The sequence below is a fragment of the Lemur catta genome, chromosome 2 (assembly GCF_020740605.2).
Source record: "Lemur catta isolate mLemCat1 chromosome 2, mLemCat1.pri, whole genome shotgun sequence".
Classification (NCBI taxonomy): Eukaryota; Metazoa; Chordata; class Mammalia; order Primates; family Lemuridae; genus Lemur; species Lemur catta.
Window position 1 is genome coordinate 81211342 of NC_059129.1, and position 18975 is coordinate 81230316.

General features: G+C 39.2%; 1 protein-coding gene across 3 annotated transcripts in view; it reads right to left on the minus strand.

Moving 5' to 3' along the window:
• Positions 1 to 17724, minus strand: part of UBE3D (ubiquitin protein ligase E3D) — a 137844-nt gene extending 120120 nt beyond the window's left edge. For all 3 annotated transcript variants that reach the window (XR_006733527.1, XM_045543943.1, XM_045543942.1), the window contains exons 1-4: positions 17561 to 17724; positions 13392 to 13588; positions 9956 to 10046; positions 712 to 943 (exon numbers count right to left, since the gene is read on the minus strand). Coding sequence is in view for 2 of the 3 variants with exons in the window: in XM_045543943.1 (XP_045399899.1) it covers positions 712 to 943; positions 9956 to 10046; positions 13392 to 13588; positions 17561 to 17637 (597 nt within the window). In the remaining variant the exon portion in view is untranslated. The remainder of the gene's footprint in view (positions 1 to 711; positions 944 to 9955; positions 10047 to 13391; positions 13589 to 17560) is intronic.
• Between the last annotated feature and the right edge of the window lie 1251 nt (positions 17725 to 18975).

Genomic DNA, 18975 nt, shown 5'->3' on the forward strand with positions numbered 1-18975 from the left:
TTTCATTACTTTTAAAATCATATCTACATTGACTGGCTATCAGGAAAATTATCTCTCATAAGGCCCAAGCCAACGCCATTGATTTTCTTTTAAAATAAAGTACAACACTTGTTCTCTGCAGTAAGAGCAAACTGCCTTCCCCCTAAAGCAACTTACATAGCAATAACCACCTGACCTCACATAGTCAAGCACCAACTTAGAGCCTGAAACACTAGTTTTATCTCCATTCCTGGGCTTCTCCATTTCCTCTTTTTCCTTGATGGCATCTGCATTTATGACTTCAGCAGAAGTCTAGACTATGGGCAGAAACAGTAAAATACCTAGGGACCTAATTATAGAGTAGATATCCTGGAGCAAGAGAGCACTTTTAATTTAAATCAGACTATTTAGGATAAAATGCACCCAGATTATGAAATATTGTCCTAAAAATAAGAAAGTGGGGCATTTTGGTTGTAAAACAGTAGCACTCCCAAGTCTATGCGTGAAGTCCTCTTCTCCTTGTTCCTCCAGGCCCCCTGTGGCTGTTTTAGTTTAAGACCATATGTTCTTCCTGTATCAACATAGCAGAGCTGGAGAATAAAGGCAGTTAAAAAGAATGGATTTTGGCCTTTAGAACAGTCTGTGTAACAAGCCCTGAATTAAGAAAAGATTGAAGAACCCAGTATCTAAGCCAACCTCTAAATTAGCATTTATTTTGAAATGATATTTTACCGGTTTAAAATGGTTCTTGGAAGAAAGATGGCGCATCTCCACTGGGGATGATTCAGGTCTTGGATGCCCCAAATCAGCTCTTAAATTCACCAAGAAGAAAGTGTCTCCAACAAAACAGTCATTCTCTTGTGGATGAAGTGGCTTATTAGCAAAAGGGTCGGGATGACAACACCATTCTCCAACTAGAGCTTCCCAGTTCTCACTCGGCAGTGGGAGCACCCTGAGGAGCTTCCTAGTGGAAAGAGGAAAAACTATTTTTCATGGCACAAAACGGAACTAACAGTTTCCTAGTGAAATCAGCATGAAAGATGAAAGAAACCATCGACCACATGGCTTGCAATGTTCATTTTTCCCCGCAATTATAAAAGTAATATATACTCACTGTAGACAATTTTAAAAATGCAAAGAAGTATAAAGACAATAAAAATCATCCTTTCTCACTGCCCAAATATAACTATTTTTGACATGATTGTACATTTCTTTGCCATCCTTTCAAGAGATACATTTGTACATATGCATGCAAAGCTTGGGATCAGTGGCTATACATAAACTGTATCTTCCTTTTGTTGTTTTATTTAGTTATATCATGGTTCTTAATAACTCCACAATATTCAATTCCATAGGTATGTCAAAACTTTTGAGATCATTCCCTAAATGGTAGATTTAGGTTCTGAGTTTTTCATTATCAATATCCATGTGATGAATATTCCTATAGAAAATCTGTGAACACATCTGATTATTTCCTTGGGAAAAAAAATTTTGTGTGAGGTGATAAGCACAAATGATATGCATATTTTAAAACCCAACACCCATCTGGTGAACTTCTTTCCAGAAAGGCTGTACCAATCCATAATTCTTGCATTTACCCTTTTCACAATTGAATACTATCATTTTTCTATCTTTCCACAAGTAATGAGTGAAAATATTCTCAATAACTGGTGAGAATGAATGGGGTTTCCTATTTATCGACCACTGTGTTTCTTCCATGAATTGTGACCAATGATTCTTTCCCAATGAGGTGTTACCATGTTCTTATTAATTTGTAAAACTATATTCTATATTAAGAATATTAGCCCTTTGTCTATCATCTATTACAAATTTTTTTGGTGTTATTGCCTTTTAATTTGGTTTACATGACTTAAATTTCAAATCATCTAACAACTTTCCTCTGTGATTTCTTCCATTATTATATTCTAATAAACTTTTAATTTTGAAATAATTTTAGATTTACAGAAAAGTTACAGATAGTTAAAAAAAGTTACAAAGACAGTTCCCAAATATATACTTCACCTAGCTTTCTCTAATGTTGACATCTTACATAACCATGGTAGATGTGTCAAAACTATAGACTTTATCTGGATTTCACCAGTTTTTCCATTAATGTCTTTTTGTTGTTATTGTTGTTCCAGGATCCAATCTATGATAACACATTGCATTTAATTATCATGTCTCCCTAGTCTCTTCTGGTCTGTGATAGTTTCTCAGAGTTTCCTTATTTTTCAGGACCCTGAGATTTTTGAAGAATATTGGTCAGATATTTTATAGAATATTCCCATCTGAGTTTATCTGATAGTGTCTTAAGATTAGACTGGGGTTATGGGTTTGGGGGAAGAATCCCACAGAGATGAGGTGCCCTTCTCATCACATCATATCAGAGGGTACATTATATCAACGTGACTTATCATTGGTGATGTTAATCTTGATCACTTGGTTAAGGTGATATCTGCTAGGTTTCTCCTAACAGAATACTAATAAATTAAGGTACATTTAGATGTTGTAAGTTAACATATGTAAGATGTGAATGTATCATTTTTTAACAATTCCCCCATGTTAACCATTATTTTTTGATTCTCCAGTCCACTATGAGTCTCATAAAAGAGTAATTAATTCGGAAGAGGGTAGACAATTTCTAACTGCAGAGGACAGAGCCAGGAACAAGCAAGGCTGATTTTAGTTTAATATAAGGAAGAATTTTCCCTTTCCAATTAGGATATGCTGCACTACTGGCATCATCAAGCTGCTGAGCCTGTTAAGGATATTGAGAAGTAATTCTTTCAATACATTTCCTAAAAGTCTGCTGTGAATTAGGCATTCTACTGGCACAAAATATAAATACAAACAGTCCCTTAAGGTACTCATGTTCTAGTAAGAAATATAGATCTATAAACAAATAATAAAACCACATGTAACACATGCTCATCACAGAGTAATGATTCTAAACTCTTAGGGGCAGGGGGAGTAGCAGAGATCCCTTTGAATATTTGATAAAAGCATTAGTTCCCTCCTCAAACATACATTCCTACAAGCACACAAAATCTGCATATTATTTTAGGGGATTCACAGGTCCCCAAAACCAATCCATGAATTCAAGTCAATATACATAAAAGTGCTAGGGAAGTAGACTGTACATGGACTTCAGAGAAGAGGTAATATCTGAGCTGGCCTTTGAAGAATAAATAGTAGTTCTCCAGACAATAAAAGGAATTAAGGGCATCACGGAAGAAACAACATGAAGATAGATGCCATATCTGTTTACCTTACTACTGTATGCCTACTGTCTGACATAGCAGCGTAAGCCTTACAGTGTTAGCTCTTAAATATTTGTTAAAGAAATGAACTAGCATATTTTAATAACTATAACACGTGAGGCCCCTGGTTAGGTCTGTTGCATGCTGGGATTAAAGGGTTAACAAATCTTTTCCCTTGCTGCTTGAGAAATCTGACCTTTGGTTTAACCATCTGGCTCTGTTACCCTGGAAACCAGGTAAGATCTTAGACATGGACTGTATCACTAGGCAACACTGCTATGGTAAAAATGATTCCCTGAACTGGGAAGAACTACGAATGAGCTTAAATGTCTGATGAACATGCCATGCTTTGGGCTTCCTTGAATGAAATATTTTGTGGGGAACCCTACAAACTATGCGCAAGAATTCTTACAAAAGATACTGGATGCTTAAGGCATGCAGCTTCTTCTAAGCCAGGGCAGCTCCAGTACCTCACTCATGTAGATCTTGTGCATTGTACCTGGAACTATGTCATGTGGAGAGACAAGAATCCCCAGATAGGTATGTGAGCTGTCCCTTGCATAAACTGCTCAGAGCCCCTGCTGAGAGGAATTCTTGATGCTGGGCCCCTGGCAAGAAGGGTGGCCTGTGGTAGTCTTGTGAGTCTGCATGTTTAGTTGAACTTAAAAAGACCCCTGGTGGGCACCACACACACCTTATTCCATTTAATGTTCACAACAACTTTGTGAGATATGAAATACCATTCCTCTGTTACAGAGGAAGAAAGTGAAGCTCAGAAGTGTTAAATAATCTATACAAGTACACACAATGAGAGGTGATCAGCAATGCCAGCATCTTAACCCAAGTCTTCCTGGCTCCAAAATGAAATTCTTTCCCTTGGAATATATTTCCTTCTCTGGCAATGCAGAATAGCCATAGAAGAGACCAGGCAGGTGGGATGGTGGCCAACTGTGAGGGGTGTTAAGGGCCACACTACGGGATGGGGACTTGGTCCTACAGATAAGTGGGAAGCATTATAGAATTTTAAGCAGGCAAGTGACAGGTCCGATTTGAATTTTTACCAAGAAGAAGAAGAGGGCAAACAAGTTACCTGTTTAGAGTGGGAGTTAGGCCTAAATAGGCTCCTAAACCTTCTCTGTCATTATGATTCTCTGTCCCCTGACATTTTGCACGTAGTGTCAATAAACAGACCCTCAATATAGTGCAAAAGACAACAATAGCAAAATCTCATTTGTGATCAAGGAAATGAAACTGTACCAAGATTTACAGTGACCTGAGAGACAAATGCACATTAACACAAAATACGATATTTTAAACTTAACTTGCTCGACCCCATGTCATAGTGAATAAAAGCTATATAATATATCCTATAACCATCTCCATAATGCATCAGGGGCAAGAAAGTACTTAATTCACAAGTCACTGCAAAGATAAAAGGGTTTTTATAGCAGAAAATTTTCTGATGTTTTGGAAAAAACATAAAACCTTTAAGAACAAAAGATGTATTTTAATCACAGCTCTACTTACAGTATATCTATCTAAAACTCTAAAAAGCATACTTTGATATGATCTACTTCCCAAGAGAACTTTCAAAATAAAATAGATACCATTTTTTCCAGGTAGTTTTTAGGTAAAAACCTGCTGAAGCTCAAAAAAAGAGTGAAATGATTTCTTAAATTTTCTCTCAGCTTAAGATTCTATGATGAACAGCAACACAGGTTTATAGCAAATTAAAATTTGCTAGTTACTTTTAATGCATCTTGAGGACAAACTTTTGGAAAATAATAACTTAAAATACACCACTTTAATAAATGCTATTGATTGGTGATGTTTTTAACACTTAAACATATATACAAGAAAATGTACCTCCCTTACAGTTAAAGAAAATAAAAAAATAAAGAGATGAAAAAATAAAAGAAAAAAGAATAAGAAAATAAACATACACACAAGAAAATGAAATGTCCCTTAGCTTTAAAATCAACTATTAATCAGTGATACTAACAATTTTAATAACACAAAGCTTATACAGATTGGGTTATAACCAAACAGACATTAAGAATCTTAAGAATAACATCAAACACCCAAAGCTCAAAATACGGCTGCTGAAATTTAGATATTAATAAATTCTAGTGACATTATCCAAATGGTATGCCACAAATCCTATAAAACTAGCTTTGCATTTTAATACTATTATGTACACAGTATGATTAGACCCATAAAAGTTTAATTCTGTTCCAAAAGTTTGTATAATATTACCAACAGTCCAGGTTGTGCCTGCAGTCTTTATTAATCTTTTTGTTCACTTTCCCATAGAAAGTGACTGTATTCACGGGAGTAGTTGTTTTCAGGCTACAATTATAGCTGGTCTGCCAAGTGGACCAGCCAAGCAGTGGGATGTTCTGACATCTCATGTTTCCATAAAGCCCATCCTGCTGGTTTCCTTCTGGAGTTTCAATGCCCTCATGAGCTCTGGGCTGACACCTCGCACTGCTCTGCCAGTGCAGGCAGCACGGGGAGGACCAGTCCAGAGACCTCAGAGAGCAGCCTGCTTCAAATGATCTGAAAATCAAAAGGCTTAGGGCTGAAAGTCTTGTTTGACAAAATGATGTCATTCAAGTATGGCATGAATTTATTGTTAGGAGACACAAATTCCAAATACAGTGACTGTTTAACTATTTCTAGGACAATTCACAAAAAAGAACATTTTATTATTGTTGCTTGACATTAGGGCCTGTTACTCTCAAAAAGAACATAATTAGAAATTGTTCATGTTTAGACAAATTTTATAGAAAAATTCTGATCTGGTAAAAATACAAATTGGAAAATTTTATTGTAAAGAAACGAGGTATTATTTATTTTCAAATAACCAAAACAAATGGCTAAGAACATGTGACCCTAAATTAAGAAAAAAAGTTGCTATAATTAGCAGATGTCATGTGCTTTGATGCTAATAGGTATTAAAAGCCATTAATGAGCCATAATGAGACTGTAGTCTATCCCTTATTTCAATAATTAGGTTGACAAAAACCTTTTTCACTAAAAAAAAAGGAACAAATGTTAAGTCTTGCACTAGTCAAATAATCATGGATCACAAAGTACATGAAACCCAAAGCATAACTTTATGAGGTTCACTGATAAGAGAATTTTCATGCTAATAAGACACAGGTTTATCTAATTTAACTTCCTCATTTTACAGATGAGGAAACTGAGGCCCAGGAAATTAAAGTAACTTATTCCCAGATAATAAGTCTAGCTTGTAAGCAGATTTAAACCTGCTCCATTGCTCCTATTTGAGGTGCTCCCAATACAGATAAAATATATTTCAAGGTACCTTCCTGGGAAAGATGTTTACAATTAGTTTACTTTCATTACAGCACATACAATCTCTTTTGAAATATCTTTGGTCTTGTTTTCTATTTAACAAACACAGAAGTTGTCCTTACCACTCACATAAAACAGATAACTAAGGTAAAATGAGAAGACCAATGGATTTGGTGTTAACAATCAACATAAAATCCATGTGTAGGTATTTGAAAATACGTTTTTTCCCCATAAAACAAACAGTCATGGGGCATGCTACCTGAGAGTAAAATGTAAACAGAGCCTTGAGTAATTTACTAAGGATTTCTCTGCATTACTGAAGGCATGTACATGCCAGACACATAGGTGTGATATGAAAAGGCTTTCAGGTAAGCTTTGCTCAAAAGAGGCAAAAGCTGAGTCAACTCCACTGTTTATCTTCTCGGAGAGAAAAAGGGAGAAAGGTGATTCATTTCCCTGGCACATATAGCATATGTGAATCAGAGTCCTGTAACAAAAGGTGTGAAACTAGATAATTTGCTAGTTTGCTAATAAGAACAATTTGGAAAAGGGGGTAGAGTCTATAAAACCAACTAAAGAGAGTTTGTTGAGCATTAACTGTTCTATATATTACATCCTTTAACTCTCTTGACAAGTTTGAAAAATAGGCCTTATTAAAAGAAGCTGAGGTGGTAAAAACAAGGTTCCCCAGCTACTAAGTGGTGAAGTTGGAGTTCAAAGCCAGGTCCCATTCTCCTACTCCTGCCTCCACGATACAGGGTCTGCCGATGGTCAGGAGTAGGGAGAGTGAATACTGTCCTTCAACATTAGCCTCTAAGTCCTTCTAGTTCTCAGTTCCATGATCGTAAAAAGACCAAAACAAAACAGAAGATACAGTTCCTAAATGGGAAAAATGGGGGCTACAGATAAAGATTTTCCATATCATCCTTTTCCAATGAAACACAAATATCAGCCAATGATGAATGAACATGTTCTTTACCATAAGCAGCACCAGGAAATACTGTCACACTGAATGTGTTCCTACTATAACTTCTAGGTCGCTTCACTGTTGTATAGGAATGAATGTTTCAGAAACTTCATCTGAGAATTCAACCGAAACCTGAAAGAGACTGAGAGAAGGAAAACATTCTTGGAAGAACTACGTCAACCGGGATGCTCTGGACCTTTCAGGATAAAGTGGGCCTGTCACCGAGTGCATACTCTGCAGCAACTGTAACCCTTAGGGAATCTGAGCAAAGACGAGGTTCTCTCCTCTACAAATTTAAAGTCACCTCATTTCTTACTCAAGATAATCATTCTGAGGATTCTCTGTAACCCTCCACTTACACCAGAGTAACTTGTGCTATCTCATCCATCTGGGATGCTGCCAGAAATCAGGAAGCAAGCAAGAAAGGCTGGTAGAAGGCCAAAATAAACACAGCAAGGTTTATTCAATTCAATCCAGCCAGAAGTCACTGAGAGGATACTATTCACCAGGCACTATGCCTGATGCTGGGGATGGGAACAATGATGACGATGATAAGAATAATAATTGTAGTAGTAGCTAACACACACTCAGTGGTTGTCATGTGCCAGGCACTGTTATAAACACTGAAACTTATTTGATCCTCCTAAAAACCATTTGAGGTAGGTCCTATTGTTAGCTGCATTTTCATAATAAGGAAATTGAGGCACAGAGTGGTTAAGTAACTTGCCCAGGGTCATGCAAGTTAGATGCAAATCCAGTTGGTCTGGCTTCTGAGTCTGCACTGCTGGGCACTACACTATACTGCACTCTCAGTAGAGTGGGGATAAAAGATACAGCAGACAATAAGATTATCCCCACCTGAGAGTTTAATCATGAAGACAGGCAAGTAAACCTTAGAGGAGCACCTAGACCAAACCAGGGTTTGGGGAAGGCTCCCAGTAGTAACTGCCCTGTCAGCTGAATTCTAAAGTTCAGGTAGGAGCTAACCAGGGGAGACAGGAGCATAGTGCACATTCCAGGGGGAGGAAGTAGCTCTCATAAGGCCCCAGGGTGAAGGAAAGCATGAAGAGACTGTGAGACTCCACACTGATCTACAGAATGGAGTCAACAATGATGTGTTTTTTGGGGGGAAGGTAGCAGGTTGGTGAACGAGGGCTGAATGTGAGGGTGGAGAGATATACAAAGGTGAACTCACAAAGGACCTGACACGGCATGCTAAGGACATATGGAATTTATCCTGAAGAAAAGGGGGGCTACGGAAGGGTTTGAACAGGGGATCTAGCTGCATTTGACAACACTCACTCAGTGTCTAAATGGATCAGACAACGGCGGAACTAGAGGAAGGCAAAGTGGATGAGGAGCTGGCAACAAGTGTAATTGGGTGAGAAGACAGTGGCCTCAACCAAGTTCGTGGCCCCACAATGGAGGAAAGTAGATTTACACAAGACATGCTAAGGAAGAAAACAGAAAAAGTACCTGGTGAGAGACAACTTAAGGTGGGGGGGGAACCCCTTACAAGGAGGAACCCAAGCAATGACACCAGGTTTCTACCTTGAGGACACAGGTCGAGGTTGGGCATTCTTGAGACAGGGACACGGGGAGAGAAGCAGGTTTCAGCTATGAAGGATCCATTCATTTAAAAGTCTCAGGAACCTGACTCAGGAAACCCTGTCTAACAGAGAATTCTGAATTTTCTCTTTAAATATTGTTAACAATAAGAAGGTGTTGATCTGCCTTTCCAGCCTACCAGTGGTTAGACTCTGAAAATTTAGGGGGAGAAATTTGTGCCCAAGAAACAAGGCTGACAAGAGAAAAAAGACAAAGAAATAATTAAAAGAGCCCTAGGGAATGCAAAAAAAAACCCAGACAGCAAAGAGCCCTTCCCACCTCAACAGGGTAATCACAGCACATCACAAGAACAGGTTACAAGATTAACCTAATCATTGAGAAAAGGTTAATTTGTGCTCTGTATGCTCTGTTTTAATAATCAGGGGAAATAGGAAATGGATTTGAGGAAGGCACTGATAAAAATAGTTCAATAAAAACTTTTGCTGCAAAAGCTTTGGTTAAGTAGAAAATTCACTTACTGTGGAAAACCTCACTCACCATCACAATGGATAAAAAGTGACAGATCGCATGTCTCTTTTCCGAAGAGAGGTGCTGCAGTGACCAGCACAGGCTCTTTGACCAAGACAAGCCTTCCTCCCTCCAAGCCAGCATCCTATCGCTCTCCTTTATCTCCTTGGGAAGAGCCAACCGTTCTGACTGCTGGCAAATACTGTGGCTGATTTTGTTCAAAGCAACATTAAGCTGGCTCTCATCTTAAGGCCATATACTGCTATGTTGACAATTACTTCAAAAATTATGAGAGAAAAAGAGATAATCGTTGCCAGGCACAGAATTAATCAGTATTAAATACATTCCTTACCTGTCCTTTATGATGACTTCACCGCAGGATTGGCAATAAAAGCTGCAACATCCTTGGGCTTGTGAACTTTTATTAAACACTGAAATCAGTTCTAAAGAAAATCAACGAAATAGCAAATCTTAGAGGTTGGAACGAATATATTAACGTACTTAAAGAGTTTAATAGCCACAATAAATTACCACCAATAAACACTGTTTATGAGCTACCTAGAAGTACATGTTTAATTAGCATTATCTGATGACTCAACCAGAAGCAAATATTGTGAAGTGTTTTCAAAAACAACAGATTTTGCTGAGGGTTTCAGAGCTAGGTGTTGCCCTAGATTACCCACGTAACATTTGTTGAGTTATTTCTCTCATTCCATAAATACCAACATTAAGGATGAGTGAAAATGAACCATTTCCTCCACATAGAGCTAACTACACAGATCTTCACCATCCTCAGCTTTCCTCTGCTACGTCTTACAGTATAGCTCTACAGCAGCGTGACTGCTAGTAAAGAGAGCTCTTAAATTTAAGCTAATTTGATTTAAAGAAGGTTTATGTCCACTCTGGAATATTACCATATGTACAAACACAAGGGATCTCAAACTGGTTTTTATTGGACAGGGCCCTGGGAATGAAATGGCTCTAAAGAAGAGTCCACTCTTTCAAGAGCAAAATTCAATTTCTCATGAAAGCCGTGGGAAAACATTGAAAGCTTGGAGAAAATGTGCATGTCCCAGACTGTGTGAAACAGAAGCATAATGCAGCATATTCCCTTAGTTTCTGTTATTCCTCTTGTGAAAAAAGAAAATCTTCATTAAAAAAATCCTAAAATATCTGTCTACAGAAAACCCAATTAAAGAAACGACATCATATCCATTAGAATCAAGAAAGTTGAATTTGGTTTATGTTACTCCATATGTATAGTAAGGATTAAAAAATGGATGCTAGAAAATTTAAGCCCTAGCAATTAAAAATCCTTCAATTTCTAGGGTGACCACAAATCCCTACAGCACTAAGGTGAAATAAAGAGCATTATTCTTTAACTTTGAGCAGATTGACAGGAGACCTAGGTAAGACACCCAGAATAGTCCTTCCAGACCAATAAACAAATTTTCAGTGAAACACTGCCCTCTGCTGGCCGCCCAGAATGAGGCACTGGGTCAGGATTAAAAGGCAGAACTTTCTGATACACAGGAACCCTGGAGTGCACAGCTGCTGGGCTGAATCTAACACTTGTGTTATATACATCACATCCTACTGTGGCCAGTCCCATTTCAGGGGTCATGATCTGACACTCAAAATAGTGTGCCAGTATGATGTTTACTATAACTGTCCTTAAAAGGGTGTTCTTATCGTTGAAAAGTCACATTTTTTTCATCCTGAAACACAAACTGAATGCTAAAACTTTCAGAAGTCACTTCCTACAATACAATTTGATTAACGTTCACATCAGTATGCATCTACTCATATTTATTCATTCAGCAAGTTATTTATTCACTACAGATTGTGTGGAAACCACTAAGGCAATTAAGTGCTGAGGAATCTATTTTGCATACACTTTCATGCACTGTGGAACAGGCTTTTAAAATTTTCCTTTTCAGATATTTAAGTAAAATGTTTTAAAAGTGTAAAGAAACAGGAGACCAATGAACACAAACAATATGCAAACCCGCACACAGCAAGCAATTTATTTTGTCCTACAGTTAAGATTAAACAGTATTTGCAGATTTAAAATTTTATAAATAATCCCAGTTTTGCTACTTGTGTATTCACAGTTACAGACTATGTGTGGGCAACAACCTAATACTATGTCCCTGGAGGTCTCCATTCCTCCATCCCTAAAATCACAGTCCCAGAAAACTAGAAAACACTCCCCTGTAACGTTCCTGCCTGCTTTTCCCCAGTTTCCAGATCCAACCCAAGATTCCTGCTGTGGTTACTGGTGTTCATCGTTGCTAAAGGATAAGGTGATGATGTCACAAGATCCAGACTCCCACAGTCTCTTCCCTGAAACAACACTTTCTCTGCCTATTATTAGGGGCACCAGGGAGTCTTTTTCCTGTCTTGGTGATCCCATCCTTCTTTGCATGGTTATTCCAATAGTCATTCTTAGCATTTATCCTATGTCACTTAAGTTCCATTGACATCTCTTTTCTCTATTCCTTGTTCCTAAAACCAACTCTGCTCAACTCAAACTAGTTACTCATTAATCCAGGACATCAGCAAAAATTACTCTCCAGCAAAAAAGGAGTGAAATTCTATTTTTACTTTCCTTTCAAAAGCCAGGAACAGAGACTCAGGGGAATGCACAGCATCTCCTAAATGGCTCTTCAGAACAATCCTACTGACCCCACCGCCAGGACCCACACAGCTCAGATGAAAGATTTCTTACAGACAAGGCAGCAGTAAAGTCTCAGGGTACAGCTGAAAGAATTATAATCTCTCTCTGAGAATAAACATCACATCAGTCTTTTACAGCCTGTTTCCCCTTTTTACATCATTCTAATCCCCCAAAACATATTATTTACATTTTAAGAGATGTAATGAACCCAATAATTTTATTCACTATAACCCTGAGGTCTTATGAAATTTTTTTGCTGCCTTGTTAAATCAATACATCAATTACAAAATATTGTAAATATAACAGGCTTAGCAACAATGAAAATTAAATTATGCATCAAACTCAACTTCAGGACCTTTATGTATACTGTTCTATTTGGAACTGTCTCTACATGGATGGGATCGTTTCTATCATTCAGTTCTCTGATCAAACATCACCTCCTCACAGTGGCCTTCCCTGACCACCTGTCACCCAACCCCTAGTCACTCCCTGTCCCATTATTCTGCTTTACTTTACCCATGGCACTTTTCTTGGCATGCAATTAAATTATTTGCTCATTGTCTGTTCCCACCCAATAAAATGTGCTCCATGAGAGCACAGACCTTCCCTACCTTGTTCAATTCTGTATCCCTAGCACCTAGATATTAATGCCCAGCACACAGCATGAACTAAAATATCTGTTAAATGAATAAATTTCTATGTAATGCTGTAAAATCAACCAGGCCTTGCACAACTGCGTCTGATTTAATCTTCACATCACATCTGTGAGTTAGGAAATTTTACAATTAAAGAAACAAAGCAGGAGATACAGGGGAAATCTTTATACCTTCTGCTCAATTTGGCTGTGAACATAAAAGTGCTCTAAAAAAGGGAGGGAGAGAGAAAGGGAGAGAGGAAGGAAGGCTCAGGTCAAGTGACAAGTTCAACTGCACATAGCCAATAACAGGCAGAGCTGACAACGACCCTAATCTTCTCAACCCCCAGCTCTTCCCATGCTGCTGATGAATAGTTTTTCCACCTGGGAAAAGCTCAATTTATCAAAAGAAATATCACCTTTGATTTATAACGAGAAAGTAAATGCAGAAACGAAAGTGCTAATATTACTCACTTGGACAGAATTCCGCCCGCGCCTGCAGCCGCAGGTGCAGTCCATCTCCAGCAACAAACTGCAGCCCACGGCAAGAAGAAGGTACAAGCCTGACCTCTGCTGGAAGCCGGATCTCTGTGCAGCCTTCAGGAGTCTTCACCTGGAGTGAGGACGGCATTATGGAAATATCCATGGGCATATCTTCTTCTTTTGCTTCTCTGGTAATTAAAAATATAACCCAAGTAAATTATTTCTCATAATGAAAACCACATGATGAAAGAAACAAAAATGACCAAGGATTTCTCTCTTCCTCTTCAATAGGGGTTCTAAAGTCACTGCCTCAGAAAAACAGCAGCAAGTGGATCATAAAAGAAACAAATCTACACTAGATTTAGATCAGCTCAGAGAGTACTCTATTGTTACCGTAACATGCAAGTCCTGGGTCATATTTTTTATTCTTGCTTCTGAGACCAGCATTACGATCATGCCTTATCTTACAGTAAATCAGAGCAAAGTACTATTACTTGGTAAACAGGATTTTGATAAAGAGACCAGGATTAAGTGAAACAAAAGATACAAGAGAAGAACTTTCTTGTCAATTTTAAGGATAAAAAGAAATAATGAAAAAAACAAGATAGTCATATATGAATACTACTCCGATTCACAGTAAACACAAATTACTCAGTGTAGGCAATAAAGGGTAAAACACAGTCCCTGTCCACAAGGTATCAAAAGTATAGAGGGGATGAAGGCTATATAGAAATGACCTTCCTCTGAAACTGAGATATGATAAACATTGTACCAGAGGTACAAAGTACTACAGCTCCCTCTTAAATACAGATGGCAGGCCATCCACATGATGCCACCTAACTGCAAACATCAGGCCAACTGCTTGAGGGTCATCTAAACACAGAGGGCTGATCATGTGTTCAGGTTAGGCTTTTTTTTAAAAGACAGGATCTCACTCTGTTGCCCAGGCTGGAGTACAGTGGCGCAATCATAGCTCACTATAGCCTCAAACTCCTGGGCTCAAGTGATCCCCCTGCTTCAGCTTCCCTGGTAGCTAGGACTACAGGCATGCACCACCATGCCTGGCTAATTTTTTTATTTTTATTTTTATTTTTTTGTAGAGATGGGGGTTGCCCAGGCTGGTCTTGAACTTCTGGCCTCAAGCAATCCTCCCACCTCAGCCTCCTAAAGTGCTGGGATTACAGGTGTGAGCTACCACTCCCAGCTAGGCCTCTTAATTTGCCTTAGAAGATCTTACAATTACTTTCTGGCTAGTTCTTTTTCAAAGCATATAGAGTTTCACTTAACTGACAATACAGAATATCAAACACTCGAGTTTTTTGCAGGGACAATAGCCTCAAACCCTTGAGTCAAAAAAGTCCAATTTCAAGAAATGTTTAAAAAATAATGATCCTGTAAAGCAGGAATCAGCAAACTTTTTCTGTAAAAGCCAGATGGTAAATATTTTAGGCTTTGTGGGCCATATATTGTCTCTGTTACATATTCTACTTTGTATTTTTTTGAAACACTTAAAAAAAAAAAGTAAAATCCATTCTTAGCTCACAGGCTGTACCAATACAGGCTGAGGGTTGGATTTGACTGATAGGCTATACTTTGCTGACCACTTCTCTAAAGCTACACAATGTCCACTTTGCTACCTCAATGATTTTCAAACTGGACTATGTAGAGCTGACACTTGCAAAGGCCTCAAGGGATATCACTGGGTTCCTAAGTCCCCGCTACCACCCCAACTCTGGCTTACCACTCTTCTTTCCCTTCCCGAAAAATTCAGTCATTTAGCAAGGTAAACATCAATGCAAACGTAGGGAACCACAGCTGCCTGGCATGGATGTGAGAAATCAAGCAGGCTGTGGAGGGCGCCCATCAGGACCACCAGCCAGCACGGGTGTCAGGGCCCGAGACAGGTGAGGAGGAAATCAGAGTGGGAGATGGGGGTAGCTCGGCATGTGGTTGCAGAGCATCTTGGGTTTCTGTAGCAACCACTATAACAAAATACCATAGACTGGGCAGCTGAAACCACAGACATGGCAGAGGGAGGAAGTTCTGATGTCTCCTCTTCTTCTTATACGGACACTACTGTTATCACAGGGGCTCCACCCTCACAACCTCATCTAATCACCTCCCAAAGGCCCTCCCTACCTCCTAACACCATCACATTGGGGGTTAGGTCTTCAACATATGAATATGAGGGGCACATTCAGTCCATAATAGAGTCCAAGCAGATGGGGAGAATGTCAACAATAACTGGAGAGACCGGAAGTGGCAAAGGATACCACCAGAAGATTAGTCACACAGAGGTATATATATGAGAAAAGTCTTGGTTCAAAACTATATAAAAAACTCTTTCAATTTAACAATACAACAAAAAACCTGATTTTTTAATGGCAAAAAATTAGAAGATACTTTTAAGAAAAACATGCATGAATTGCCAAAATGCAAATGAAAGGCACTCAATATTAGTAGTCCTCAGGGAAAGGCAAATTAAAACCACGAGACATTTAACACCTACTAGGATGGCTCAAACCAAAAAGACTGACAATATTAAACTGTCAGGTGAGAATATGAAGCAGTTGGAACTCTCATTTTTTTTTCTGGTGAGTGTGTAAACTGGTACAACCACTTTGGAGAACTGTTTGGCAGTTTCTCACAAAGTAACGCCCACATCTATCCTATGACCCAGAAACTTCACTCCGGTATTTGCCCAAGAGAAATGAAAATATATGTCCACAAAGTGACTTACATAACAATGTATGGCAGCTATATTCATAATAAGCAAACTCTGGAAACAAGAAAAACATCCAGCATAGGAAAATGGATAAATGAAATTGTAGTATATTCATACACTGGAAAACTACTCAGCAAGAATGGACTACTGATAAATACAACAACATAGATGAAACATGAATCTCAAAAACATTATGTTGAAGGACAGCAGCTTCAACCAAAAAAGAATATACTGTATAAATGCATTTATATGTAGTTTAAGAAGTGGCAAAACTAATTTATGTTTAATGAAATCGGAACAGTGGTTGTTCCTAGCGTAAGAGAATTGACTGGTGATAAATCTCAACAGCCAAAGACCACCAGGAACAAACCAGTAGTCCACCAAAGTTAGGTTTCTTAACTTGTTATACAAGGGAGCATACTCCAGGAGAATTGTGAAGGGTTTGTTTTGTTTTGGTAATGTTTGGGCTCCTAATTACAAGTGGTACTGGAATTGGAGATATTTGTCTAAACTTATGATTTTTCAAAAGAGGAAGAAAGAAAGAAATTCAGATAGTACCCCCATTTCAAGGTTGAAGAAATTCAGATTAAATTATTCTACAATAACTTTGTGAGGAAGCTACGATTTGAACTCAGTTCTCAAGCCAAATCCAAAATTGCCACACCAGATATCCGGCAGATATGAGGAAAATCTTAGCATGAATTTACCTGTGGTATTGTGTAATTAAATCTTCAGGATTTTAATATCTAACTCTTTTTGAAACAGCAGTCACAAGGGACCACAAACCATCGAAACTGTAAAAAAAAAAAAGAATTTTTCCAAAAAGTTTTTTGTTTGTGTAGTGCATAACAAGTTAAATGTCTGCAGACTTCTCATTGGAACTCAGAATATGAATAAAAGAATAAGCTCCAATAAGAAGTCCGCAACCTGTGTTTTCATTCACGGAACACAGTTTCTCGGCAAAGAGCAGGATGAGGAGAAAAAAAAATCCGAGGTTCTTTACAAAACAGGAAGCTTGAGATAAGATTCGTGATCTTACAACAAGGACCACGAATAAAGGTGCACAAGGCGTTTTTTGCATTGTTTTATTGGAAACGCTGGGCACTGCCAACAGTGTTTTACGTCACTGTTCCTCAAACCCGAATGTGCATTTGAATCCTGGTAATAATCTTGTTAAAATTTAAGTTCTGATTCTGTAGGTATGGTGTGGGACTGATACCCTGCATTTCTACAAAGCTCCCAGCCAAAGCTGTCAGTAGGGGGTGGAGGGCTAAGCACAAGAGGAGGCTTCACTTTGAGTAATCGACGGACTCTAAACAACTGGAAAGAAGACACTCAAAACCCCTCGTCCGGAGGGAGGCGGCGACTCCCCGGCCCCGGCCCCCGGGCGGCAGAACAGCGAGCCGAGCTCTGCGCCTAGGACCCCTGGTCTTACCCCAGGACCAGCAGCGCGCTCTGCAGCTGTCTCCGCACCTCCAGGAACACGCGCGTCTCTGCCACAGTTGCCGCCATGGCCAGCCCCGGGCTGGACCGACCCGGAGGTTCTGACGAACCCGGGTCAATGCGGCCAGGAGCCGTCGCACGGGCGGCGGGAGAAGCGGCGGCGGCGGCGGCTGCAGTGGAGGCGGTGCAGGCGGCCGGGACAGGACCGCGCGGCCGGCACCGCCTGCCAGCCCACAGCGCCGCCTGCCGGGTGGAGAGCGCGCCGCAGGGGGCGCCGGATCCCGCGGGCAGGGAGGGGAGCGGACGGGAGGCGCCGGGAGCGAAGGGGCCGGGCGGGTGGAGCTGGCGGCCGCATTTTCAAAACCAGCCTTTGGCCCAGAGCTCTGAGAAAGGCGGGCGGGGAGAGCCAAGCTGTCCTTCCACTGTGCTTCTTATGAACATGACCCGGCCCTTAAGTCTCCCTAGAAATGACCATCAAATCAGACCGGGGAGACACCCCCTTGGCTAGTTGGGATGAGGCTCGAAGGGAGGGAGGCGATGGAGGCAGGTGATACAGGTGGGCGCTGTTCCCAGGAAGTCCAAGAGCAGACTTCCTCGCCCCAAACCCACTTTATCTTGGTCCCTTTTTTATGAACTAGAGTCATTTGTTAGCCTCAATCTGAGACAACAAAATATCAAGAATTTACTTGGCATTGTTTCTCAAGTTAGGATAGCTCCAAAACTGATATAGTTGCAAAAATGTAAGAAGTTTTCTGTTACCTACGCAGAAGAGTATGATTGAAATCTACTATCTCGAATCACAGGACCAACCATTTCTTTGAAAAAAAAAAAGGAAGATTTTGTACTATTCACTTTTGTAGAAGTAAAAACTAATTCAGAGAAGTTGTGATCCTATTGCACAAGATAATTTTGGAAAGTGAAACAGAAAACAATCTAGTATTATGTAAATACTTATAATGGAGAAATATTAAAATATAAGACCTCAGTAGAATTACTATATGACTTATTTAAAAACAAGAGACTTATTTTTTAAAAACAAAAGCAACGATGCCTTAGATACAGAAAATCTTGTTTATTGATATTCTATTTTATAATTTCAAAGTCATAATTACCACACACCAAAAACATTAATTCAAAACATTTCTAAATAAATAAATCCCTAAATAAATTCTAAATAAATAAATTCTCTAGTATTCCTTAAGATACTAGCTTAAGACAATTTTTCTAAAATCATCATTTAGGGTTTTTAAAGTTTATTGTGTTGCACAAATTACTGTATCACAATAATTAGAAATCATGGATGGAGGTGACAACTCAGTTAAAGTTTGCTACTATTTAGTCTCAAATAACTCATCCATTTGAAGGGCGATGATTTCAACTCCTCATCTCACACCTTTAATCTCCAAA